The 27,857-nt window shown below is 38.2% G+C and overlaps 1 protein-coding gene across 6 annotated transcripts in view; it reads left to right on the forward strand.

The window, feature by feature from the left end:
- LOC131077284 (protein PTST homolog 3, chloroplastic) overlaps nt 1-24,156 on the forward strand; it is a 183,102-nt gene extending 158,946 nt beyond the window's left edge. For 3 of the 6 annotated variants that reach the window (XM_058014743.2, XM_058014748.2, XM_058014746.2), the window contains 2 exons: nt 7,179-7,230; nt 23,920-24,156. In XM_058014743.2, the coding sequence (XP_057870726.2) occupies nt 7,179-7,230; nt 23,920-24,021 (154 nt within the window). In that variant the 3' untranslated portion in view covers nt 24,022-24,156. The remainder of the gene's footprint in view (nt 1-7,178; nt 7,231-23,919) is intronic. The other 3 variants (XM_058014747.2, XM_058014745.2, XM_059209922.1) reach the window with 1 other exon arrangement.
- The last annotated feature ends 3,701 nt before the right edge of the window (nt 24,157-27,857 follow it).

Here is a 27,857-nt window from a genome sequence, read left to right on the forward strand (position 1 = left end):
GATCACATGCATTATGCCGGGTCACGACCCTCGGACTCGGAGAGTCAGGGCGTGACTCTCCTGACTCGGCGAGTCATGCCCCCTGACCCGTCCGAGCCTGGGTCAGGGTCACCGTGACCCGGCAGGGGTCACCCAGCCCGCTGACTCGCGTGACTCGCCGCGAGTCACGGAACTCTGACTAAAACCATCATTCAATATGAAAGCCAACCTTCTACTTTTTGTGAATAACTATTATGTGGCATTGCTTCATCCTCCTACCTTAAAAACATAGAAGATCAAATGACAAATTGGAAAAACAAACAACAAAAACTCTTTGTATTCCACATTTATCTATGTTTTGGCGAAATTGTGAGTCCCACTTAGGGAGTTTTCACATGTGCCATAGATCAGGTGCATTAACCATGGGAGATGTGAATTTGCTACCTATGGCATGTGGTGAATTTGTCACAAGTAAATTTTCACTTGTTTGGAAGGTCTGAACTTGTCTTCGACATGTCTTGACATGCTCCAAATCATCTCAATCATCCTTATGACATAATTCCATCTTCTCTACTTTCTAACACATCATGACAAACTCTATCACCTAGCCCCTTACCAACACTTTCGAGAACATAGAACACTATGACCCTAGCCGTCCAATATGTTTTGACCCGACTTTTTGGATCTTCTAACCCTTGGGGATGCTTCTATGATTTGTTGTGTTCCTATTGTATGATGAAGATTGTATATAAATTCTTACAGGTAGTTTTGTTCTTGTGTGTATTGTTGAACATTCATTTTTTTTCTGTATTGCATATCTTAGTCACTCTCTTATCACAAATGCTAGGTTGAGTTGCTAAATCTCCAATTATTTGAATGTTTTTAGCATGACTATCCCTTTTTCACAAACGTGTCATACTGATTCAATTGTTTTTGGAAGAAATCAAACATTGATAGTTTATCATAAAGCTTGGCTTACTACAAGAAAGTACTACTTCAAGAACGCATTTATGCTCTTTGTCTAATTTGCTAAATTTTAAAATGGTGTCATATGTAGTATTAGCTACATGCTTCTCTAGATAAAGGTATGTAAGATATTATTCATATCTTAGTGAACATTATTGGGGCATTCGTGAGACCAAGGTATACTAGCAAAAAAATATCTATTGATTGATAGTTTTGGTCAAAACTGTTCTTTGACATCCTTGTTCATAGATGAGAACTTGAGCAATTTAGTCCTTAAATAAGAACTTAGATCTTATAAATTTACAGGTAATGAATAAATCTTTATGAATTCTAATAAGACAAATGATGCATGTGTATTCCTTGGGTACCCTAGGATCAAACATCAATTTTTAATATCTGGAAGTTTAGTTACCACAAAGGAGGTTCAAGTACCATGTAATGTCCCCTATTGGAATACTACCTGTTTCCCAATAGTTACATACATCATTTAACATCATTATGTCTTAAATTAGGTTATTGAGATTAGAAGTATATATAATGCAATAAATAACTAATTAAATTTAGGGTTTGCCCTCGCTTCTTCCCTAACCCTACAGAAGATGGTGGAATTACTGTGCTAAGGCGTTTGGAAACAGTCTATGAGCAGGCTCCCTCAAGGTTTCTTAGGAACACATGTTTATGCCCATCTCGGGACTCTCCCTCAAGGCTTCAGAAATATATGTCCTTACCCATCTAGTGACTGAATTATTCCGCCTTTCCCTACACAAACCCCCTATCCCTACGTAGGCATTAGCGGAAGACTAAGGACTGGGTTATATATATATAATAGTCTTTCATGTACTATGAATGTATATGAAATTAAGTATGACTGTCATGCATATTGCAGTCTATATTAATATTACTAATAAATTATGCATAAGAACATTATCAGGCTTCATATATTAAGCATACATATTCAGGGCATCCCCATGCATATCACCAAGAACAAAGATGTTACTGCCTGTAACTTAATAACAGATCTGATCTGATCTGATCGATGGTGATGTCACTGGATGCTTTTGATTCCTTTCCTTTATATCTCTCAATGTGAGGGAGAGATCACTCCTCTTCATCATGTATGCCCTTTGGCAAGAGACACACCCTTTCACCATTAGCACCCTTTTAAAGAGTGCAACTTTTCATTATTTCTGCCCTTTGAAAGGGACACAACCTTTCACAACCAGATCTGCATTTCTGATTCCCCAATTATCCCTCCTTCAAATGAGTTCTCCTCTCCCTTTTATACCTCATATTTGGGGGATTCACAACTTATCATTTCATGCCTTTTGACCATTCATTAACTTTAATCAAATTTTAATTATTTTCTTTTATATTTTAATTTAATTTAATTTTAATTTTTTTTGTATTTTAATTTTATTATTAAATTATATTTCAAAGTGGGGACATTACAAACTATGTTGAGAGCAACGAGATTTTCTTTACAATGCAATATTGCTTCTGTATAAGGGAGGAGTCAACTTTAGTTTGAGTGAGCTAGTTTAGATTCTACATATCTTTGAGGGAGATGATCTAGAAGGACAAGATGGAGAGAACTCTTGCTTATAGTTAGTCAATGAATCTTTTGATTTCCTATACTCATGCATTGATTTGGTTTGTGGTCAAATTTTCATAGCTGAGCTGAATTATTTGGGTGATCGGTGATGGAGGACATAACAACACTATTCCTTTAAGCATCTCTGCTACCCAATTTTGAGATGGATGCAGTCCTAATTAATTGCTAAACTTTTTTGTCTGGTATAGAGTACTAATTTTTTAGCCTTTGAAATATTTCCATTTCAATGTTGTTTGACTTAGCGTGGAAGGTAAATACCACTCTAGTCTTGGTATGTCACCAAAATTTTCAGGTCTATGGTCCCTTAACCCTATGCAATACCAAGCAAAGACGTACAAATGGATGCTATGATGTTTTGAATATACCTCGTGACATATGGCGGTTGGTGATGAATATTTGTATCTCTCTAGCCTCATCATACACGTATTTGATCCAATCAATTTTGGTGCCAATTTTTTGTAGTAAGTTGAGGGAGTGGACAACAAAATGTGTCCAAATATGTGTGAATAATACTCTTCAACTAATAAAATGTCTGGTTTACAATTGCTGGCATTGTCTGTTATGATTTGAATAACATTTTGAGACCACACTCCCTCAATAGTTGTCACGAGAATGTTAGCAATAAACACACCATCTTTCAGCTGCCATTCACAATCCATTGCTCCTCTAGGGGACACTAGAATAACATTGATCAATGGCCAATTTCTTGCACCCTTCCATCTGTCGCGAACAATGGATAACCTTTATTCAAGCCATAAATCACTTATGGACTTCAATGATCCCTTTATGAACTTCACCTCTTTTTCCAGTAAGGTTCTACGCACTTACTCAAAACCTAAGCCCTTGTATCGTTTTGGAATTGTTCTCATCATTTATTGCCAAAATGGTGAGTGAACAAAATTCAAACCCAATTCATTTGCATAGAGACATCTTTCTATGTGTTGATTGACAATCTTTTTAAACTCATTTTAAAATTCCATTTCCACCGATCCCTTTGATCTCTTATGTGTAAAGGCTACAGGTTGTTCCTTAGGTGTGGCCAAAAAGGGGTGGCTCCCTATAGGTTGAAGATTAGAAAGCAGTGGAGGGGGCTTTGTTCCTCAAGAACTTTTCTTTAACAAGGGATGATTTGATTTGTGATTTGCCGCTTGATTTTCTTTTTATTGCTCATTAATTTATGTTAGGATTTGTGCTTGTGTAATGGGGTACACCATTTTGGGGGTGGGGAACTTTGATGTCCAGTCCAAGGATGTATTACAAAATGGCCTTTTGTCTAACAGTATGAGGTTGGATACCTAACATAACACTCATTGCAAAATTCAAACATAATCTCCACCACTTGGAAGCTGTACCATAGCAACATTTTTCCAAAGGGGAGAATTTGGGTCTATTTTGGTGCTAGAGACAATTGCCATTGTAATTGACAACAAGCTCAATAAACAACACATTCAAAATATTGAAACAAATGAAAACAAAAAAATATATATGCAACTTAACTTATTAAAAAAAATTAAGCATGTGTTATAAGATTCATAGAAGAATGAAAAATAAGGGAGTTTATTTTTAAAAAGTAGAAAGGTAGAAAAAAAAAACCAAAAAACTTGAAAATACCCCACTTAATTTGTAGAAATCTTCTTTAAGGATCTCCTTGGCAATAGATGGGCTCTTGCAAATGTGTAGGAATAGAAAACCAACCTCTTTGGAACCTTCACTAATCAATCTTCAACTCTATTCATGCAATGGCAAGCAAGGTGGAAGTTCAGCAAGGATGAATGCTATATTTGTTTTGCATTCACAATAAAGGAAATGACTTTACTTTTGTTTTCAAAATGTTTTGGAATCCATATTTTAGGGTTTTCCCAAGGGGGTGGGGGGTAGGAGGATGTGGGTGGTTGTTTTTGGGGAGGTGTTAAAAATCAAAGGCCAAATTAGATGAATTTTTTTTAAATCAAGTCAAAATTTGCTATTTAAGTGTGAAAAACAGTGAAATTCGCTGTGGATTCACTTGGTTTCATCCCGAACGAACCTATAGCATTGGGATGATACCCTGGACAGCCTCCAATACAAACCAGATCTGGACCTTTATTTAGGCTGGACCAAACCCAATCCAGTAGACCCTAGGACCCAAATTGGTAACGCAGACCTGTAAAAATATAGTATCACTATAGTAGATGAAGCTTCTTTAATGATATAAAACCAATGTTTTATCAAGATATTATTTACCTGAATTTTCCTATCCTTGTAGTTTGTAATGTCCCCAAATTTGGAGCTAATAAATGTGCAACATTGAAGTCATTTGTGAAGGAACAAATAAACTTTCTATTTTTAAAAAGTTATTTAAGGAAAGAAAGTCACTTTATTTATAAAGGCAAAAATATTACTTTTTAAGCTTTTTCTTCTTGATTTAACTGTGTAGATTTTTAAAGCCCAACGTTTCTCTCTTCTCATGCTTTCTTTCCCTGATGATGGATCATAGAGCTTGATCCGAAACATTGGGCTTTAAAAATCTACATGGTTAAATCAAGAAGAAAAAGCTGGAACATTATGGACTGTGGAAATTTCATGATTACAATATTATTTTTTAATTAAAAAAGTAAAATATTATAAAAGTGACTTTATAAGAAATAAAGTGGGAAAATAAAATTAAATAAAAATTAAATATATTTCCCACATATGAAGCGGCCAAGTTGAAGAAATAAATTAATAAAAAAGGGAAAAGTGGAGAAAGGCCTAGAAACTTCCAAAAGATCTTTATAAGGAATATTAACTTCAGTTTAGAAGCATCATTTGAGTATATTTGCTACTGTTGGAGAATTTCCATTTTCTGCTGTAACTATTGGGTTCACCTGGTTCTGAGGACGAAAACCCTTAGAATTTAGTGGTTTGGACAAAAACCCAACACCACTTGGAGAGGTAAATCCACCCAGGGTTTACCATTGAACTTATTGTAGGTATTTGGCATTGAGAAGGAGCTGGAAATGATATTTGATTTGCAGGCTTACAGCTGCTAGGGTTTGAAGATCAAATGCAGAAGATTTGTTTGAGGGCAATTTCAAGACATTTGCAGGCCGCTTAGGATTTAATCTTCATCAGCATCAACATCATTATTGAAGGAATTGGAACATGTTTGAAGGCTGATCAGACTTGATACATTGGCTGATTGCTTAGGGTTTGTTGGTCATTACCATTTTGAGAGATTCAATTGTTTGGAATGTCCTTTTGTTGAGCCATCATACTTAAAGAAATCGTGGACTTTGGTGTTGTTCATCTCTGCATGTCAGATTTATCTCCAGGTGACTGGACTTCATTCATATCAGCAATTTATGTCTATGAGGGTCGCTGCCTATTGGGATACATTGACTTCGTCACCTAGGGTTCATTTGGAGGAATCGTAAGCATCAAATGAGCTATTGTGCATGATTTATATCAGCTACATTCCATCACCAGAAGCAGCAGTGATGTCACATCTATATCAGCTAATACATTGCTTTGTATGATCTCATTTTATGCCTGGGGGAAAAAGCAATCAACCGAGTATCTCTTAGACATATTGTGTACTCAAATCTATGGAATCATTATATGCATTTTCCTTCAGTTATACCAGTCTGATATACTCTGTAACAGACGTGATTATCAGTGTAATCAGAACTGCTGTGGTGATAATAAAGGCATATTTGGGCATTAAATTGTTGGTATAAGTTTATGCAATCATTTGTTAATCTTTTCTATGCAATTGTTTATGTACCAGCATTGAGAACCTTCAAAACAAGCTTCCAAAAACATAAACACTCAGAAATCAGAGTTCAAACATTTACACGCCAAGTGTTTGACAAAATGTTAAACCAATCCAACTGAGTTTTTTGTGCAGAACGTGAAGGGGTTCTTACATAATTGCTTAATTTCCTCTTGGTGCCTCTAGCCTTTCACTTAATAGTACCATTAGATGTTTTAATACTTTGTTAAATTGTAAGGATCTTAGCATTTCCTCTTTGACTTTACATCCGTCCACAGATATCTCATCCATCTTGACAAAATCAATTTGAGATTAAAAAACATTTGATAGAAAGCTGAATCGTTTCTCTACAAATTTATTAATAAGACACGCACATGATTCATGGCAACAAGAATATTAATACTATGGAGCTGAGTAGCTTTGAATGAAACTTTGGGGTGCAAACAACAATGCTATTGAGACATCATAATGTCATAATTGCTTTTGTAATTTCCCTTGTTATGTCACATTGTAATATTTTGATTTAAGAAACTTCAAATAAATGTGCAAAACCACAAGCAAAGTGGAATTGAAGACAACTTGGATATGTTTCATCAAATATATGTATTTAAGAGAATTAATATCCTTTGAAAATTTGTACACTGCTCTTTGGAAACTCAACAAAAGGTCAGTAACATATAACATATAAGCGCATTTTAGTTCATGAGTAAAATCAAAAGTAGATTTCTATGTTGGGTATGCTTATTCTGGAACTTTCTATGCAAGTATGTCTAATGGGCCTTGTGCTTTGATAAGTTCTCATGGCATGTTGATGTTCACTTAAATATATTATTCTTGTATTGATTTGTAAAGTACACAGAAAGTTAATGCTTGAAATATGTTTTGCAGGGGACCTTTAATGTGGTCAACAGAATTATGGCTATATCCAGGCATTTATGAGGTCTGTTCCTACCCTCATATTAGCACAAAAAATTGTAATCTAAATGTATTGTCAAATAGAAGTAAAACTCATGTACACCAGCACACCTGCACAGAGGAATAAAGGGATTGTGCTATATGTTTTAGTTTGTTTAATTTTCTGATTTTCATGCATGTCATTAGGCTCACTCAATCAAAAAAGAGGTTGATTTAAGCCCATCTTTAGGATCAAGTTTATTAAGACTTAGTATTTCTATCATGAACTCCCTTGCTCCACTGACATTTAGGTTGGCAAAATTCAACTAAACATGTTGCTTGGTAAATTTTCACTCTTTATTCATGTTTACATTTAGCCTATTGAGTTATGTTCTTCATCTCTTCTTCATTTAGCCATTTGTTGGACAAATGTGCTCATAGTTTTTTGAGAATATTTCTCTAGATCCTCATTTTCTCAACATATATTTGAAAATTGTTGTATTTTATGATTTCATCCACATTTTTTACAGCTGGATAGAACACAATTGTTTCCAGATATATGTGCTCTTGTTACTATCTGTTGGTATTGTCTATCATCATCTTCCATAAAGCTTGGGTTGTCTTGGTTTTACTTTTCTTGCTACCTTCCCCATATATCTGTTGGTATTGTCTATCATCATCTTCCATAAAGCTTGGGTTGGCAAAGAAAATATAATATATGATAAATTCATGTTCCTTTGAAGGATAGTTGAGAAGCAATATCCCAAAATTTCCAACACGGTCAAGATTATGAACATAAGCTTACTAGGTCCTGTAAAGGTTTTTGAATTTTGACAATCATTAACATTGAATAACATGCATGTGATGTGCAAGAGAAGATCAAACCAAAAGCTGTGTCACCATATGATCAAATTAGCAGTCTTGGTCATGAGAAATGGTGGTTCCAGTTTGATGTCATTTAGGATAGGTTTACCATTGATGACAAGTATTGCAGATGAGGAAGGGATTTGTGCCTTAGATAAACATTTGTTGTCAAAACATTTATCATTATATTGGTTAGTACACATGTGAAAGCTACACTACTTAACCATTTGACACTGCCTGTTATGCTGCTGGTTTTGGCAAGGTTGGAACTGTTGGATTCTATGTGTTGCTCTTGAGTTCTCGGCTTCACATTCTTGTTGGCATATATGGAACTTTTGATTTTGGTTGCAAATTTCCAGGCATCTCTAAGATTATTGAGAGGAGGAACTCTAATTTGTATGGACCCATACATTGAGCCCACTGTAGGACACAATCTCTTTTAGGTGATATGGGTCGTATATTAGAGTTTAGTAACCACAACATTAAATAGGTTGGCATAGTTTGCACAGAATAGTATTATTTTTATCAGTGCAATTCTTGCCACTTTAATTTTTGATCATAGTTGTTTGATAGGATATTAATAATATCATTCAAGTGTATTGCATCTATGGACTGATTCCATGTTTTTGTTAGTTCATCCTTGACCTCACAAGTCCGTTGATGTTGATTGGCAAGATCTTGTGCTCATCAAATATGATCTCAACATTTATGAAAGAACCAGGACTTGATTTTCTGAGTCTAAGCTTCCAAAATATGAACAAGACTCACACATTTTCCTATGTACTTTCTTGCCTTTTCTCTTTCTTGGCACCCATACAAACTGATTTGACTCGGACTTAACAGATTCAGTCAAATCTCTTACAATTGTCAAATTCAGGTCTAATGATTAATTCCCAATTAACTCAGAAGCCAATGGAAGATCATGAAAAATGTGCAAATTCAACCTAAATTTCTTTTTGGCATCAACATATAAGAAAAATTAGTCTTAGTTCTTCCTTACAAAATTTAAACTAGTAGTTTGTACAAATTATTACTGTTGTGACCTTTTCACACATCACCCCGTTGCAAATGGGGACCCCCTCTTTTTGCTTAGTAGTCTAGTCGTTTTCTAGGGTTTAGCTAGTTTGGCAGTAGTTTTGAGCTCTGATTGCAAGTTTGCCCTTAGGAATGTCACTAAGTCACCAAATCTCTATCTAGGGCTTGTCAATAAGTTACAGGATTGTGGATTGACAAAAGTTGTCAAAAGTCGCAAAATCTTGTTTAATTGTCGAAATTGCTAAAATGTTGTCAAGGTGCTGAAAATTGTAAAAATATTGTAAAGTTGTTATCAAGTCAAATTGAAAGGATTTAGGAGTGCTAAACGTGGAAATGATGGAAATTTGATCCCTAGACAAGGAAAATTCCTTATCAAGGTCAAATATTTCAACCTTGATAGGAGGGAAATAATGAGAAAATTTTGTAAATTCTTTGAAATAATTCAAGTGAAATTCTTTGTGAGGAGTGCAATTTAAAAACTAGGTTGTGGATTTAAAAGTTCAAATTGATTTTTTCTTAGAAAAATCCCCAAGTTTTTGTTGGAGATTGTTGTTAGCATGAGCTTGTATGGTTGTCATTATGTCAAACTTGGTTATCCAGATGGATATTGGTCTGGATATGCTTTTTCAAAACTTGGTTATCTGGATAGAGTTTGGTCCGGATACTTTTTTGGTGTTAATTGTGTCATCCTATATTCAGGGTGGTCCAGAATGCTTTTGGTGCCCTTTAGATATGTTCTTAATTGCATTGCGGTTTAGTGGATCATGTTCTTTTGGTCTAGATATGTATTGGAAGATGTGTTGAGATGCTTATTTGGGTCTCACTTTGGTTTGTGGAGAACTGCATGGAGTATTTTGCATTGGAAGTGGTTATTTGGCCGACTAGTTGATTAAATCTACACTATATACTTTGTAACGTCTTTTATGATATATGTTAGTGTGTGCGTTTTGTTGATCTTTCATGGGATGGTTGTATTCTAATTCCCTCTTTCTCCTGGAGTGGACCAATCCAAGTATTTCTGGTTCAGGTGGTTTATTTTGTGTAATATTGCCTATTCTGTTTTGGCTGACCCTTGATTAGGATTTCAATGTTGTATCTCATATATAAGATGTGCAGAAGGATGAATCGAGTATGGATGAGAAGTGAATTGTGTGAGAAGTGTGCGAATAATTTGAGTTTGTGGTGATTCAAAAGTCAGTTTGGGAAGAGCTTTGAAGCTGATATATTTTGCCAGACATAGTGTTGTGACAGTGGAGATTATCAGAGATGTTTGCCATGTTATTGGTCGCTTGATTATTGTTCAAGGATAATTTCATGATCAGGAGAATCCTTCTCATTTTCAGTTCAACTATTTCATTCATTGTTGATTGATAGTGAGTCCTTCGGCAACATTTTGTATCTTGTCCTGAAGAAGTGTTTTTCAACTACACAAGTCCTTTTTGTATCTTGCCTAAGGCAGTGTGCCTTAGTTCTATGAGTCCTTCAGGTGTTGGTGCTCCTTGGCTAAAAGCCTAAAATGTTGTAAACATTGTTATTCATATTGTGAGTTAGATTCTCACCGTGGTTTTTCCTTGTTTGGGTTTTCCACGTAAATCTGATGTTCATGTGTTTGTGTGTTTTTGTTTGATGTGTTGATATTGAATAAGTTAATTAATAATTGTTTTTGAAGTTCCGGATTGATTCACCCCCTCCCCCCCCCTCTCTCAGTCCTGCTGGGTGTTCAACAATTTCCACTTGGAAATTGTCATCAATGTTTTATCCAGCTCAACTTTGTTCTAGTGACCTAAAATCTAGCTCAATTAAGGACTAGCAACGTATAATCTAGCTCAATTAAGGATTAGCGACCTGAAATCGAGCTCTACCAAGGTTTGGCTCTCATCAATCTAGGACAATCATGTGTTAGCGCTTAAAACTCCACCTACACCACAATTTAGCTCCCACCTCTCCTTAGGCACCATCACCTATCACTCATCACAATTCTTGATCCCATCCTAATAGCGCTAGGGGGGGGTTAAGTTCAAGTCGACCCTTAATGACAAAATTAAAATCTTTGAAAATCAAATTAAAACACAAAAATGCAAGTCAGCTAATGATTGATTTGCATTCAAAATTCAAAAAAATTGAAATATAATGCAAGTTGGGCTAAGAGGTATGGATGCAATTTCAAGTGTGAGGATGGTATAAAGCAAGGACAAATTCATTCATTTCAAACATCAAACTATTTTGATCCAAGGCAAGGAACAAGAGGAGCAGATCTAAGCAGCAGAATTCAAACAAATTGTTATCAATTTTCTTTCAATTCAGGGCAAATTTCATCCACTTATAGAGAGAATTAAAGATCAGACTTGGTGCAAATGTGGCTTAAGGAAAGTGTTGGGTGAATAAATTAAACTACTACTACTGGCATCCCTGAGTTTGGTGCTGGAGACTCTTTCTACATGGACGGACTTCTTCCACTTCTTCCTGATTGTGATTCACTTTGTGTGTGGAGATATAAGGATCGTCTCTACAAATAGAGACACAGGCACAACACCAGCCACTTTCTCTGTTCGTGGCTTCGAAATCGTTCCAACCCCTCTCCAGAGATTTGTAAGCAGATTAAGGACCATAGAATAAGTCACTGCTACCTGGTCGTGGAAATTAGTGAATTCCAATTGCTTAAAGAGGTTTTATGAAATTCACATGAACAATTGACAGAGACATTTGGTGGCATTGAATCAGTATACTGGAGTGCATATGTGGGAACAGGCACTAAAGCTGGATAACTCCAATGGAATATCAATTAATATTTTTCTGAATACATCAACCTGTATCTCCGCAAGAGTGCTACACGCTGTTGTTGCTAACATGCCAGGTTCTCTTATACACTTCTTATATCTGTTGTGAACTACATTGTAGTATCTTCAGAGTTGGATGCATTGATAAATAAATTTAAACTGTTTAACACAATTACTTTCCGTAATCAGTTTATTATGTTTTTTCTGTAATGAAGCTGTTCCAACAATACATTTATTTCTCTCTCAATTGATAACTACCATGGCATACTTAACAAACTCCAAAAATCCTGCAATTCTGAAATTGTATCTACAAACCTGCAAACAAACATCTTAGAAGACCATAACAGGAAGTATTTATACGAGTGTATACAACTGTTTGACAAAATGTACTTCAGCTGAGTAGTTGGATTAAGAAAAATTTAGCATAAGGTTGCCAGGAGTTCTTACACTTTGCAACACCCAGCGCAAATTTGATGTGGATTCAACAACTCAACAAAAACTCATCAAAACTTGGTGAAAATGTTAAACAATAAACCTAAAGCACAAATAAACACCATTGAATTTTTTGCAAGCAAGCATAAAAAACTTTTACTAAATTCTACAACCAAGCTAAAGCTATTGTAATTTAAAGGATAATTTTGTTCATTTCATTTTTATATAAAAATAAAACATATTACATGGGCAAATTAAATTTGGATTAAAAAACCATAAAACACTAACAACAATCTATTGTAATTCTACAGACAAGCACAAAACCAAAAAATGAATAGAAGTCAAACTTCATTATATCTTGGAATAATCCATTATATTCATGAACAAGGACAAAACCTTTTGTGAATCTTTTAACAAGATTTCACATAGTTTTCCAAAAGATTGCACAAAGAGAATCTCTACTATTAGGACATAAATTTGTAAAATTTATAGAATAAATTTTTAACCTATAATTTATCTCTTACAATCAAGCATTGATTAGAAACACAAATTAAATTGCAGTAATTAAACAGTAAACCGTTGAAAATGTCCATCCAGAACAAAACCAAGGTGGAGTCGTCACATTTTTTTAGCAAATGCATGGTTGTCACATTTTTGCGACAAATGCATTAAGTTTAGGATTGTGGCCATTTTAATGCCTTTTTTATTTGTAGTTGTGAGGGTTGTTTTATTTAGGAAAATTAACGGCAGACCACTATTATGAATAAAGGTGAGGACATCTTACAACTATGGAAAGGGCATTTGCATATGCAATTGCAATTTCAAGGCACAATGAAATAATCATGTGCTTGCACACCAGAACCAGTTGCAGTTGATCAGTTTTTGAGGTCGTTTTTATTTCTTGACAAGTTTTTGGCAGTTAACTTGCTGAATTTCTGCAAAAATTCACCTTCAAGTTTTTAGATAGGTGACTTGGGATATGTTTCTTGCAAAAACTAGAGAGTTAAAAAGTTTTTGAGCTTTTTTTAATTTTTGAGTTAGTGAGTTTTCAAGCAAATTTTCAACCTATGGGTAAAGAAATGCATATGAGCTACTTCTTTTTTGTAATAGAGGACGTCTAGGTTGTTTCGCCTATGGAAACTATTTCAGAGACATAAGAAGTAAATGCACAGTACAGAATAAGAGATGCTAGTATGCCATAAGATAACTGTTATATCTCCAAAGAACAAGTATATTTTCCTTCATATAGTCTCCAGTTACAATGATGATTTCCTGAGGGAACAAGATACAATATATAATACCCGAGGGGGTGCGACCAACCATCGCGTCCAACTGCCCTTCGAGTGAACTAACTGACTCCCATAACACACAATTACCGATGATGACACAACATAATGATGACACAATAACATAATTGATTATTCTCGACTACATCATCCCCCCCAAAAAAGAAGTCGTCTCCTGACGACTCAAAACAAAATAGGGGTGACATACATGACTATCAAAGACAGAATCAAGGAACAAAAGAAGAAGGGCGCTGAGAAGGCATCCCTGAATCAACAGTAGGTGGCGGGGTTGAGGAAGATGTTGATGCTAGTTGTGCTCGTAGGTCGTACACCTATTGTGTCCATATCCTCAAGTCTCACTCTGCAATCTTCATGTTCTCTATGGCAAGCTTAACCATCCTGGCAGCCTCCAATACCTTTTTCTCCTTCTCATCCATGGTCTCTCTAGCTTGCACCAAACTCGTACTCAGGGTCATCTTCTCCGTTCTGGCAGTCTCCAACTCTGCTGCTAACTGGTCTCTCTCGACAGTGAACTAAGCCCTCTTCGTGGTGAACCGAGCCCTTTCGGCTTCCAAGTCTTTCTGCAACTCCGCGACTCTAGTGGTCAGCTCCTCCCGATCTCTCTCCGCGGCCACTCGGGCAATCTCATGCCCTACAGAAATGTGCTCCGTACGGCGAGGAGTGTAATACTCCTCCCTAAAAGCCTACTCAACCTGCCTCCCAAGAGACTCGACCCTACTCTCCACTACTGGCTCCCTCATTGCCCATGCATTTAGCATCTCCGTTGTCTCGGTCTCTGGTCATCCCCCTCTCTCGAAACAGGCAGCAAATTCTTGAGGACACCCCTCCCGTACAAACTTGAGCATTTGCTCGAACTCCTGGGCGGTGCAATATGAGGCCTCTGCCTGTAGGGATGCTATGACCTCCCGCCCTCTGCGTACCTCGTCCTGCAGATAAGTCTACACCATCTCTTGGAAGTATGTCTGCCCTCGACCAACCACATCTTGGAGGTAAGCCTCCACGTCTACCCTGCCTGGGTGCCTGCTCTCCGTGTGAACCTCCACTCTGTCTGACGGGACCTTTGTCTTCTGTTCAATTGCCAACTCTCTCCCCTGCACTTCTGTCGAATGTGCTATATCTCCAGGAGACCGTAGCTGTCTATGTCTACCACCTCTATGTCCTCCTGAGGGTCCCTGCTCCCAGAAGTCGCCCATGGGGGAGAAATAGTAGTAGCTGGCTTAGGCGACATAGGTGTTATCTCCATCTCCCTCAGCCAACATTCCTCTTCACCCATAGTACTTGTCTGATCCTTCCCCAATTCCTCCGCCTCTATAGTGGGTGCGGACTGCCCCTCTCACTTCCTCTGTTGCCACTACTAGCGGCCTCTGCTGGACGAAGGCAGGGATAGATGCAACCGTCACCGTCGGCGGACTCAAGTGTGTCGAGGTTGTCAGCATGGGCGTAGCAAACAAGGTTGGGTGGGGCTCGTGTCCTGTCTCCATTCATGATAGATTTTCAGCTTGGACCCGTTGACGGCCTCTGGAATCTCCCTGTCGTTGAGCGTCCCCAATTTGACTGACCCATTCGCCCCAACCTCCTGGACTCTGTAGGGCCCCAGCCGCTTTACTTTAAATTTCACTAGTTTTATCTCATTTTTTCCATTATATTCAACACCAACTGACCCGAGGTAAAGCCCATCTTCCGGAGGTGCTTGTCGTGCCAGTGCTTCCTTCGCTGTTGCGCGACCTCGGTTGCCCATTGTACCAGCATCCTCCGCTCCTCGAGTTTATTGAGGGCGTGCAATCGCTCTCGTAGGCTTTCCATATCCCCGAGTTTATTATCAATAGCGATCCGCAAACTTGTTACCATGAATTTCACAGGGACTACGACCTCCTGCCCATACATCAACTGGAAGGGTGTGTGGCTCGTGGTGGTCTTGTAGGTCATGCGGTAGGCCCACAGTACCGACAATAACCTTTCCTCCCAATCCTCCCCTTCAACTCCACAAGACTTGTAGATAATCGTGACCAAGATTTTGTTTGTGGCCTCGGCTTGTCCGCTCGCCCGAGGGTAGTAGGAACTCGACAAAGAATGAAATTTTTTGAATTCATTCGTTAATAACTTTACCACATGGTTGACGAAATGTCCTCCTCTGTCATTGGTCAATTGAATAGGGATGTGTATCTGGTAATAATCTACTCATAGATGAATCTAGCCGTACTTACTGCAAAGTTGTTCAGGAGGGCCCTAGTCTCCACCCATTTCGTTAAGTATTTTGTAGCGACCACAATGTAGTGGCATCGACATGCACGGCTAGCCTTGAGAGGCCCTACGAAGTCAAGTCCCCACCATTCAAATAGTTCTTGTGCGTGTGAAGGGTTTAAGGGCATAAAGTCCCGCTTCAAGGGTTTGCCTACCCGTTGGCACGTGTCACACCCCACGATCAACTCTCGAGCATCGTTGTATACCGTGGGCCACCATAGCCTTGCTAGCAACACCTTTCATGCTATCGTGTCTGGGCCCATATGTCCGCCTACGGGGCCCTCATGTGCTTCCCTCAAGACACTGGGGACTTCCTCCTCCATAACGCAGCGCCTTAGTACTTGGTCCGCTCCCATTTTATATAGTAGGCCATTAATTAATTGGAAAGTCCTACTCCTTAACACTAGTTTCCTTCGTTCCCTTGGAGGCATGTCCTTCGGAAATCGAGATGACAATAGGTACTCCCCAATATTTTTGTACCACAAGGGAAGTACGGCTATCCAAAACAGGTGTGCATCTGGGAAGTCATCATTGACTCCCTCTGGAGGTTCCCCTGACTTGATCCGAGACAATTGATCTGCTATGACATGGCTCCGTCCCAGTCTCACCACGATTGTGAATGTGAACTCCTGAAGCAACAAGAGCCAACGACTTACCCTTCCCTGGATGATGGGCTTGTTCACCAAATACATAAGTGCCTGATGGTCTACATAAAAGGTGAATGATGTGGCCAACAGGTAGTGCCTGAACTTCTGCGGAGTAGACCATGTCGAGGCTTCGCGCTCTGTGGTGCTATAGTTCATCTCGGCCTTAGAGAGCAATCTACTTGCAAAGTATATCGGGTGATCCAGCCCGTGTCCCCCTACCTGAGCTAGTGTAGCTCCAATGGCATAATTCAATGCATCCACGTGGACGTGGAATTCCTTGTCCCAGTTCGGGTAGGTGAGTATGGGGGCTCCCAACAATCTTGTCTTCAACTCTTTGAATGCGTCGCTCTGTAGCTTCGTCCAGACATATGGCTCCCCCTTCCGTGTAAGTCTATCCAAGGGGTGGGACACTTTGGCGAAATTCTTGATGAACCTCCTATAGTACCCCACATGGCTAAGGAAAGACTTCACTCCAGTGACGTCTATCGGGGCTTCCATCTCTACTATGACTCTGATTTTGTCAGGGTCTGTTTTTAGTCCCTCCTTGCACACAATATGCCCGAGTAACCTTCCCTGCGGCACCATGAACTTGCATTTTTTTGGATTGAGGGCTAGCCATGCCCTTTGACATCTCTCCATGCACTCCCCAAGGGCTTTGAGATGTGTGTCTTGGCTGCTATAAATGGACCAATCGTCTAGGAAGGCCTTGAAGTTCCCTATAGACATCTTGTCGAAGATGTGCAAAATGATACGCTGGAAGGTCACCGGTGCATTACACAGGCCGAAGGGCATTCGATTGTATGCATATACATCGTCTTCCACTACGAAGGTTGTCTTTAGCTTGTCTTCCTTTGCAATGGATATCTGGTTGTACCTAGAGAACCCATCCATGAAGGAGTACATCTCGTGTCCAGCCACTTCTTCTAGGATACTGTCGGTGAAGGGGATAAGAAAGGGGTCCTTGATGGTGACTACGTTCAGACACCGGAAGTCTAGACAAATCCGGATCCGGTTGTCGTCCTTTTTAAGTGAGATCACGATGGGGGACACCCATTCACTTGTCTGTACTTTGAAAATTATCCCCGCTTCCAGCATCCGTTCAATTTCTTCATTCACCCGTGCGGCATAGTTTTTATTCATACGGTAGGGTCGCTTCCTTATGGGTTGGGCTCCGGGTACCAATGTAATGCGTTGTACGCATAGCTCTGGGGGTACACCCTTCAAGTCCTTGTAGGTCCACGCGAACACATCCTTATATTCTAGGAAAATTTTAAATGTTGCAGCCTTCAGCACTGGGTTCCAATCATCTCCCACAAGAATCTTCTTGGGATCGCTCGCCTCTCCTAAATTTGTTTCTTTCAACTTGGTTTCCTTGTATCTGATGGGTCCATCTTTGGGAAACTGTTGTGCCAGAGTATCATTCACACGGGCCTCCCCCTCCCTGTATTCTCCGTACTCTGGGGGGAATACCTCTGGTTGTTCTTCGATGCTCAACACATTACACGAGGGTGTGAACCATTCATAATCCTCCATCTGCCAATGGAAGAGGCCATTCATAGAATCCCCGTCATCCCCCAAGCATGCTTCTAATTCTAGAACCACTTCGTTGTTGGGCTCCATTCGCCATCGGCCTTAATCTTCCTCCCACCGGTCTCCATCTGACTCTGACTTCAAGGAGGATGCCAACTCCTAGCTCACCATCTGCGTTCGGAGGTCTATCACGTACTTTCTCTTCATGCTTTCTAACGAGAGTGTATTTTTCTTCCAGTCATGCTTTGCCTTGGCGGCAATTAGCCACCCCCGTCTGAGGATGGCGTCGTACCCTTTTTGTTTTAACGAGATCGCTACAAAATCCAGCACGAATGGTTGTGTGTCGATCATCACCTGTTGTGCCATGAGTGTCTCGAGGGGTTTAATCCCATGCTGGTCTACTCCCAGTAGGTTAAATGTGGGGGGCCACAACGTGGGCTTCCCCAATTTCTTCCATGTCTCCTCCGGGAGCACATTTACTCCTGACCCTCCGTCCACGATGGTGTCCGTCAGGGTGGTCCCGAGGATGCCCATTTCTACCACTAGTGGGTGGCGTCCACTGTTAACAATTAACAACATTGGGTCGACCGTAGAGTTTTCAGCCTTCCTCGTTTGGTGACTTTGTGCGGGCATAGCATTTAGGATAGCCGTTTTTAAATGTGGCATGGTTTCGAGGAGGTCTTGGACTCTTACAGGTACCTCTATTTGCAGGATTTGCCTCAGGATGTTTTCTTCCCCCTTAGTTCGGGACGTGCTTGTGGCTTCCCTGCTATTTCTCTCTTGTGTGCTCATCTCCTTAGTAATCTCCGCCCTTGCTTCCCGTACTCGTTCCATTTCTATGTGGGGGTCTGGGTAGGAGGCCATCTTTGCCTGCGCCCTCGTAACTGCCAATACCTCTGCCTGAGAGGGTTCAATGTTCAAAAGATTGACTGCGGGTTTCAGGCAGTTTCTATCCTCATGGTCCCCTGGTCCGCACCATCGACAGAGATATTGCTGGTTAGCCTCCTTTGTGCAATCTCAGGCGAAGTGCCCCCACTGGCTACATGCCCTACACTTGATCATAGGTCGGCCCTTGGCATCATACTAGATACGGCTCCGGTTATTGTTATTATTATTATTCATTTCGCCGCGTCTATTGTCTCGGTACCCTCCAGAGGTTGTCGTTGTGTTGTTCTGCTAGGTCGTACCCGCTGGTGTGGATGTTGTGGCCTACTCAGTGAATAGCACTTGTGCATTCCGTGTCTTCATGTTGTATGGGCACTCCTTGATGGAGTGTCCCATCACTTGGCAAATCTCGCAAAAGGTCTTCTTCGGACAGGTACCCTTCGTATGTCCTTCCTCTTTGCACTATGTGCACCATACATCCCCTTCGGTCCGACCTGTGCTTCTCATTGCTTTAAATTCTCTCCTCATTCGCTCCATGTCTTTTTGGAGCGCTTGCACCTTATTACTTGACTCCTTGTTGTTGTTGTTCCCTTCAGAAGAGTCATCGTCCTCGTCTGATGAAGATTTATTATTTTTCTTCTTTTTTGATGTTTTATGTTCGCTTTCCAAGTCCATCGCCCTATTATAGGCGTCCTCATATGATGTTGGTGGAACAATTTTCATTTTTCTACGCAGGGAGGTTCTCAATCCTTTCACAAACCACTGTTTCTTCAATCCATCTGCCGGTTGGCTTTCCATCTTGCCCAACAATTCCTTTAGCCTTCGGCTATATGCGCGGACGATCTCCTTAGTACCTTGCTTGGTACCGTAGATTTCGGCTACAATTTTGTTCGTCTCTTAGCAACCGAAATTCTGTTTTAAATGCCTTCTCCAATTTATCCCATGTGTCAATCTCAGTTTTGTCCATGTCAGAGTACCAATCAATGACAACTCCTCTTAGCGTGGCTGGGAACTGCTGCACCCAGTCGTCATGATCAATCACCCCATTGGCCGACCAAATTGTTTCACATGTACGGCAATGTCATACGGGATCTTCCTTGCCATCACCTGTGAACTTTGGCAATTTCTGCCTACTTGCCATCCCACCGCTAGGTCTCGCTCCTCCGATGCTTTGTGTGCTTGTACCTAGTGATCCTCCGCCTTCTCCTCCTGAACTTGACCCTCCACTCGTGGGTCCTCCAGGGAAGGTTGTTGACTCTGAACCAAACAAATTGCCTCTTGTACGGTACACTTGTGCTCCCTCGGCACCTTCGGCCATACCGTCACCTTCGGTCGTCTCCCTCTGGTTGTCCTCCGAAATGGACAAGTTCTTTAGTATGTCTCTAGTAGCGTCGATCAGGTTTAGACTTCACCTTGTTTGTTCGACCAACTCTTCGTGACTTCTTACCCTACGGTGGTATTGTGGTGAACTGTAGAGTTCTCCTTCGGCACCCTCTGTGACTCCTAGGTTCCCTTCGAGCAACCCTACGACAGTGTAGAGAGTGTAATTCTCTCCGTCTATCTCTGCCTCCGCAACCTCAGTGACACCTCCTGGGTTCTCTTCGAGCAACCCCTCGATCGGTCGTCCCTCGGCAAGCTGCCTTAGCCTATGCCTTCGTTCTATCTGTTGTCTGAGATTCAACACTCTTTGTACCACTTACCATTCGTCACTTTGTATCTTTTTTATTTTTGTCCTTATTTAGTATATTGGGCATAAATCACTTCCATACATAGCAAGCACACATCATGTACACAAAACAAAACAAAAAAATTATTATTTTCCCTTTCGGCCATAATTTATGTCAATATTGTGTCGGGATTATTACAGTATTGCTTTATTCCTCCCGAAGGTTCAGGGTTCAATTTCCCCTTCGCCTCTTACCATCACGCTTTGCTTCCCAACGACAATTGTTTTTTTCGTACTGTCGAAGGATCTGTTGGTGTCGCTCCTCACAGGCAATCTCCTCCAGGCGGGTTCATTGTGCCAGTGATGCCTGTGCAAGCAACCGGGGGAGGTGGTTCATCAACCGATTCACTGCGGGGCTAACTTCCAGTGCAGTACACACGACACTTGTTGGGACTTTAGCCTCTGCGGCCTCTCTTCGGGCGTACGTCTCGATGGCCGCTTGAAGCAAGATTGAGAATTCCCTTGTTGCAGTGTCCTCTCCGTTGTAGAGCCCCGTTTGTGCGTCGTCGGCCTCTGGGTTAATCTCACCAATGGGTAGGCCCATCGTATCCATACACCATCCGCTCCTTCCTTTCCCGAGTATGTCTAGGCAACAATGCCAAATGTTTCGCCTATGGAAACTATTTCAGAGACATAAGAAGTAAATGCACAGTACAGAATACGAGATGCTAGTATGCCATAAGATAAGTGTTATATCTCCAAAGAAGAAGTATATTTTCCTTCATATAGTCTCCAGTTACAATGATGATTTTTCGAGGGAACAAGATACGATATATAATACCCGAGGGGGTGTGACCAACTGTCGCGTCCAACTGCCCTTCAGGTGAACTAACTGACTCCCATAACACACAATTACCGATGATGACACAACATAATGACGACACAATAACATAATTGATTATTCCCGACTACATAGGTGGTGGGCTTGTTCATGTGAAATGGTGTAATCATCATTGTAAGAAATTCATATGACAAGGTATTTTTGTATAAGTTTCTTTTGGGCATTTTTAACTAGAAACTTGTTTGTAAAATCTAATTTGCTAAATGCACGTGTAAAGAGTAAGTTGGGTTCTTTTAAAGAGTTTGGCAATGCCTTTCTTAATGTACATAAGTTCATCATTATGTATGGCTCCATCAACACTATGTGGTGCATCTTTCTCACTTGCATTGTTTAAGTATGGGAGCATGTCCATGGCTTAAGATAGGATGGTGGCATTGCATTTGGTTTGGAGTTTATTGGGTTTGTCAATCACTAGAATTTTCTACGATAAGTGGTAATCGGAGCACATTTGTTAATTTTGGTAAAGAGATGTTAATGATGTGAGAGACAAGGATATGAATTAATTGTTTCTAAAGGAAATTCTATGGATCTAAGTTTGTTGATGATAGTTGTATTGATAGCTAGGATGTCAATATTAGTTTTAGATTTTGTTGGTTGCTCTAAGGTTGGATTTTGGCTGTTTTATACTACCAAAAGTTGTTAGGGGAGGATTGATCTATAATGTAAGGATGAAGGGGTCTTTTTAAGCTGTGTAAAACTTTTCTAGAAAAATATTACTTTCCAATCCTTCAGAAAATTTAGTCTTCAAATCATTTGAAAGAAAATCTAAATGAAATGTTTACAATCTTTTATCTTGCTTCTATCTCTATACTAATTTAGCTAAAAATCTAATCTTCCTAAAATCAACTTAAATTACAAAAGCAACCCTAATCACTTATAAGGATGAGATGAAGATAAGTCTAAGTCACTAGTGATTATCTACACTTTATTAGTCTTATTTGGCTAAATAAAAGACTCACATTAATCACTAAAGTATTATAAAACAAACTAAATCAAACCACTTGAACTTTTCCTTGCTCGTTCACACTAAACATGTGCAAAATTTTATATCCAAGCTAAAAAATCAACACTCCTTAGTAGCAAGGAAGGAATTTTGCACCAATTCAAACTTGTCTCAGAAAGCCTCAAACTTCTCGTTTGCCAAGGGCTTGGTCAAAATTTTAGCTACTTCCTAATTTGTCTAACTGTATCAAAGCTTAACTACTCCATTTCAAACCGTATCTCTATTGAAGTGTTATCTGATCTCTATGTTTGGAACTATCATGAAGCACTAGATTCTTTGAGAGTTTAGCACAACTTAGGTTATCACGATAAATCATTGTGGAATCCAACTCTTAATCAAAAAACCTTGCAAGTAACAAGTGAAGCATAACTAGCAGTACTTGCTACCATATGCATTGCCTTTGTTGTCCTCAATATTGTTGGTGTTCACTTCCTGTTGAACTAGGATACCATTCATAAACCCAAGTTAATGCAACACTCTAAGGTGCTCTTCCCAACTATTACGCTACTTGCACAATCAGACTTTGTATGCCCCTACAACTCTACTTCACCATCTCCAAACTATCTTAGACCATACTCCACTATGCTCTTTCAAATATTTGAGCACATGTTTTGCAGCTATCTAATTCTCTTGCATGGCCTACACCTTGAACTAACTTAAGGTGTTCATTGCAAAACATAAATCTGATCTGGCATTGACCAAATACACCAAGGAATCTATTAGTTTCTTGTACAACATGAGATCAATCATCCTCTAAATTTGAAGATGTCACACTTTAGATTAGTGATCTTAGTTTTGCAATCTTCCATCTAAAATTGCTTCCGTATATATTCAATAATTAGGTTGTTTTAAATGAAGATATTTAAACTGTGATTTTTTGTCATTCATAGTTGCACGGGGTAGTGAAGGGATAGTGGGAACTCTAAAATTTGGGGAACAAAAACACCTATCCAAATTTATTTATTTTCAAATAATTGGCTAAGGAATTACTTTGTATCTAGTTATTAATGATTGGATTACAAATGAAAATTTACTTTAAATCTAAAAATCTCACACTTTGTTCTTAAGTGTTGCTTAACATATAACACAAGATTAAAATAAGTGATGCTTCATCCATATGTGGTAAAATAATTCCTTTGCCTTCTCCATACACTAATCAAAATATTTTGATGAATCTATAAGCTGGATAGGTGGTATATGGCTTAGATCATTCTTCCAATTAGGGTTTTGATAGTTTGATTTCTTTGAAAATTAGATCATATGACATGAAAAGAACAAAATAACATGCTGTTGGATTGAAGTCCAATATGCAATAAGATTGAAGTGAAAGATGCTAGATCTTATCCCTATTGTATTAGTTTTTTACTTTACATGTTAAGATTACATCAATGTTTGTGTTTTCTCTTATAATTCCTTACAATTTGATCTTTATTCCATATTTACATAGCAGATCAAGTTCATTGTTGATGGAAATTGGCAACTTGACTCTCGCCGAGAAATTGTAAGGAGGAATGAGTTCGAAAATAATGTTCTCAAGGTTGAACATTAACATACTTTCATGTAATTGTAGAATGTTTGAATGTCTATTAATATGACTTGATAACATTGATGCAAGTTGCCATATCATCTGTATTAGATGTTTTAGCATTTATATTGGATGATCCTTTGCTTTTTCTTTGTAGCATCTATTTGTAAATAGCTTTCACAACTATAATGAGATTAAAACTTTTGTAAATGTGTTTCTTATTAAATATATAATATCAAACTAGCTTCCCTTAAGAATATAGTAAGTGACAAAATAAAGATGAAAATAATATATAATTTAAGTGTGAAGACATTTATATTTAGATCTTTATAAAACAATGTGTATTTGTAAAAGTTAATTGAACTACAAGCAACAAATTGCAATGTAACTAGGCTACAAGAGTGCTTGGTTAGGAGCACTTCTTGTTGTGTATTGATTATTGTTTGAGGTATCTCCTTGTCCTAGAAAAGAATTAGCATCTTTCATATCTATCTTGGTGGATGATGTTTCTATATACCATTTTTGTTGCATTTGTTAATCTTGTCTATTTGTATAACATTTTGTCGACATAATGGTAATGATTGATTTCAACATTCATATTTAGATTAGTATGTTGAAATTTATGATGATTTTTTATATAATGTTTCAAGGTAGATTGAAACACGGTTTGATCAATTGTAATCATACAAATGTTGGCACATAACAAACTTCAAAGCAATATGATTGAAGAATTTTAGAGGAGCTTGAATTTTCCTATGCAAGCAATCAAACATAGAAAAAAATAGAATGCTCAAATAATTAGTCAAATTTATGATCATGCTAATGATTGGTTTCAAAATTCATATTTGAACCAATATCTTGAAATTTATGATGATTGTTTATGTAATGTTTCATGGTAGATTGAAACATGAGATTGATTAATTGTGATCATACACATGTTGGTGCATAACTTGCATTAAAGCAATATGACTAAAGAATTTTAGAGGGGTTTACTTTTCCAATGAAGCACTCAAACATAGAACAAAACAATATGCTCAAATAATTAGCTCCATTTTGAACAAATCAGTCAAATATATGATCATGTTTGCACTCTTTGGTAGCATAAAAATCTTAAGGATTCTTTAATGTTTTCATATTTTGAAAGGGTAAAAAGTGAGGATTTTTATAGAGCTCCATAGCCTTATTAAAAGATCTTTTAGTATTTTCAATTTAAATTCTTCAAAGATTGATTGTTATACAAGTCCAATTGCTTATTATATTTGTTTGCAAATAATCAATAAGAAAGAAGATAAGATTGCATTTCTAACATGATGTGTATCGTCATTGATTAGAGTTTTTTGTATGGTGGAGTTCTTGTTGGAGTAGTTTTATGATATTAATCTAACTATTTATTAGTTAGGTCCTTTAATTGCTTTTCACTTAAGCTAAAATTAGTTGATTTTTATTATCTAGAGTTTGTTTTTTCTAGCTTAAGTTTTAGATGTAGTTGAGCTTAATTTAACTTCTACTTTCCATTGCTTTAGTTCTCAAAATTTTAGTATTAGGGTTTGCACCTAGGGTTTCATTGCTCCTTTATAAGGGTTCAGTCATTCATTGTAATTGTATTTCTAATCATTGTTTATGCAATAATATAATATTCTTTAGTTGTTATAGAGCATACAATTTTTGTTTGATCTCGTTTGTGTGATATGTGTTTTGCTTGCAGATTATTCTTGGCTCCTGTGATTGATCATCAACTTCTACATGGTATCAAAGCTTTTCTATCAAGTTCTTGTCTGCATGTTTAAGGGATCTAACGTAGGCTAATTTTTCTATGCACATTGGGTTCAAACAGAAGTTGCCATCATGTTCATAGCATTGAAAAGCCCTAAAATCGATCGTCATTTCATCAAAATTGGAGCAGTTGAAAAATTGGGTCAATTTTGTTGATGGCATAAAAATCAAGGCAAAATTTAGGGGTAGTTGAAAACTCTAGGCACTTTGGAGCAAAATGGAAGTCACTATTACACTCAGGATGCCCAAGAATCCTAAAATCACCTATCAATTTGTCAAATTTGAAGATCAAGGGATTTTTCATTTTTGGAAAGTTCTTGTTTTCAAAAAGTTTTTTATTTTGAAAACTTAACTATTTTCATAAAATTTATATTTTCAAAAAACTTCCATTTTTGGAAACTCTTAAAGCTTTCCAAGCCCTAATTGACATGCAGTTGGTTTTTTGGCCATGATTTCATCATACGAAGTCCAAATTGAGAAAACAAGATATCATCAGAAAGTTGGTTTCAACATCAATTTGATTCTGTGGGTGGTTTTGTTAGATCTTGCACCAATTTTTCATACTAGGCCTTTAAAGTCAATCTCTAGTTTTGCACTTTCAGGACCATATCTTGCACATCTATACGCCATTTTTTGAAAATCAGATATCCTCGCAAAAATTTCAAAGTCTCCTATTTAGATGTCAAGTCCTTTATTGTAAAATTTTCTTGAGGTACTAAAAGATCTCAATCTTGTCCTTTTGGGCTACATGCAAATCAAGTCTCTATTTGTATTGAGAGTTTATGTTTTTGTATATGTTTTTGGAGATTATTTTGAGTGAATCATGTATAAGGGTTGTGGGTGCGAATATTGTGGGAGCAATCAACATGGGCATGAAATGTGTCCTAGTTTCTCACATAATGTTTTTTAACTCTTGCTTGAATGTGCATTTGGAGATTATTTTGAGTGAATCATGTATAAGGGTTGTGGGTGCGAATATTGTGGGAGCAATCAACATGGGCATGAAATGTGTCCTAATTTCTCACATAATGTTTTTTAACTCTTGCTTGAGTGTGCATTAATATCTCAAGTTGATCCTTCTCCACCTATAGAGACAATTGTTGTACCTTCATTGATTGAGACTCTTATTCATGTTAAGAAGAGTAATTCATCTATTCGTCTTCCTAATTGGGATTTCTATTTGACAAACTTTGCTTCAATGTTTGTGGAGTCTCACATTTCAAATTTGGGAGACACATTTGAGGGTTTATCTCTCTTATTTGATGACAGTTATAGCACAATTGTTGTCATATCACGTTTGTCTTTGGAGCTTGTTCAAGATCAGTTTCTATTGGTTCCTTGTCTATTACCTTCTATTGCGATTGGGCATGTACCAGATTGGTTTGTGGCATCTTCATCATCCAAAGACTTAGCGACACATGAGTGATTTTCAGAGATCATCATATATTTGGATTTGGATTCCTACATCTTCCAGTTTATGGGAATGGTTTTTCATATCTCCAATAGATTGGTTTCTTCCCAAGGGGAGAAATCTTGTTTGTAGGTAGTGGATCATGTTAGGTCTTCAGGCATTCATCATTGGCATAGGAGCTACTTCTTCATTGGGGGGATTCTTATCGTCATTTACTCTCTTATGGGGGGGGATATTCATTATCCTTTTGTGACCGATTTTGTACTTGGGGGCCCACTTGGAGTTCTTCATCTTAGTCACATATAGTACCCTTTTCTTTCTCATTGCATCTCTCATTTTTGGAGAGGGGTTTTTTCCCATGTGGTTTTTCTCCTTTTTTCCATCTAGAGAGACCTCATTAGAGTAAGTTGCATTGCTCTACATTGGTTTGTAAATGAGTACCTAATCAGGCCTAGTTGTAGGGACTCATTAGTGCATGCATTTTGCATTCGTATTAGTGTAATCCTATGTTAATCTTAAGAGAGGTGTTGAAATAGTTTTAGGATAATTTTTTAATTATTTATTAATTAGTTCCTTTAATTGCTTGTTCACTTAAGCTAAACTTAGGTGCTTTTATTATCTAGAGTTTTTTTTTCTAACTTTAGTTCTAGGTGTAGTTAAGCTTAATTTAGCTCCT

This window comes from Cryptomeria japonica, chromosome 8 (genome assembly GCF_030272615.1).
Source record: "Cryptomeria japonica chromosome 8, Sugi_1.0, whole genome shotgun sequence".
Classification (NCBI taxonomy): Eukaryota; Viridiplantae; Streptophyta; class Pinopsida; order Cupressales; family Cupressaceae; genus Cryptomeria; species Cryptomeria japonica.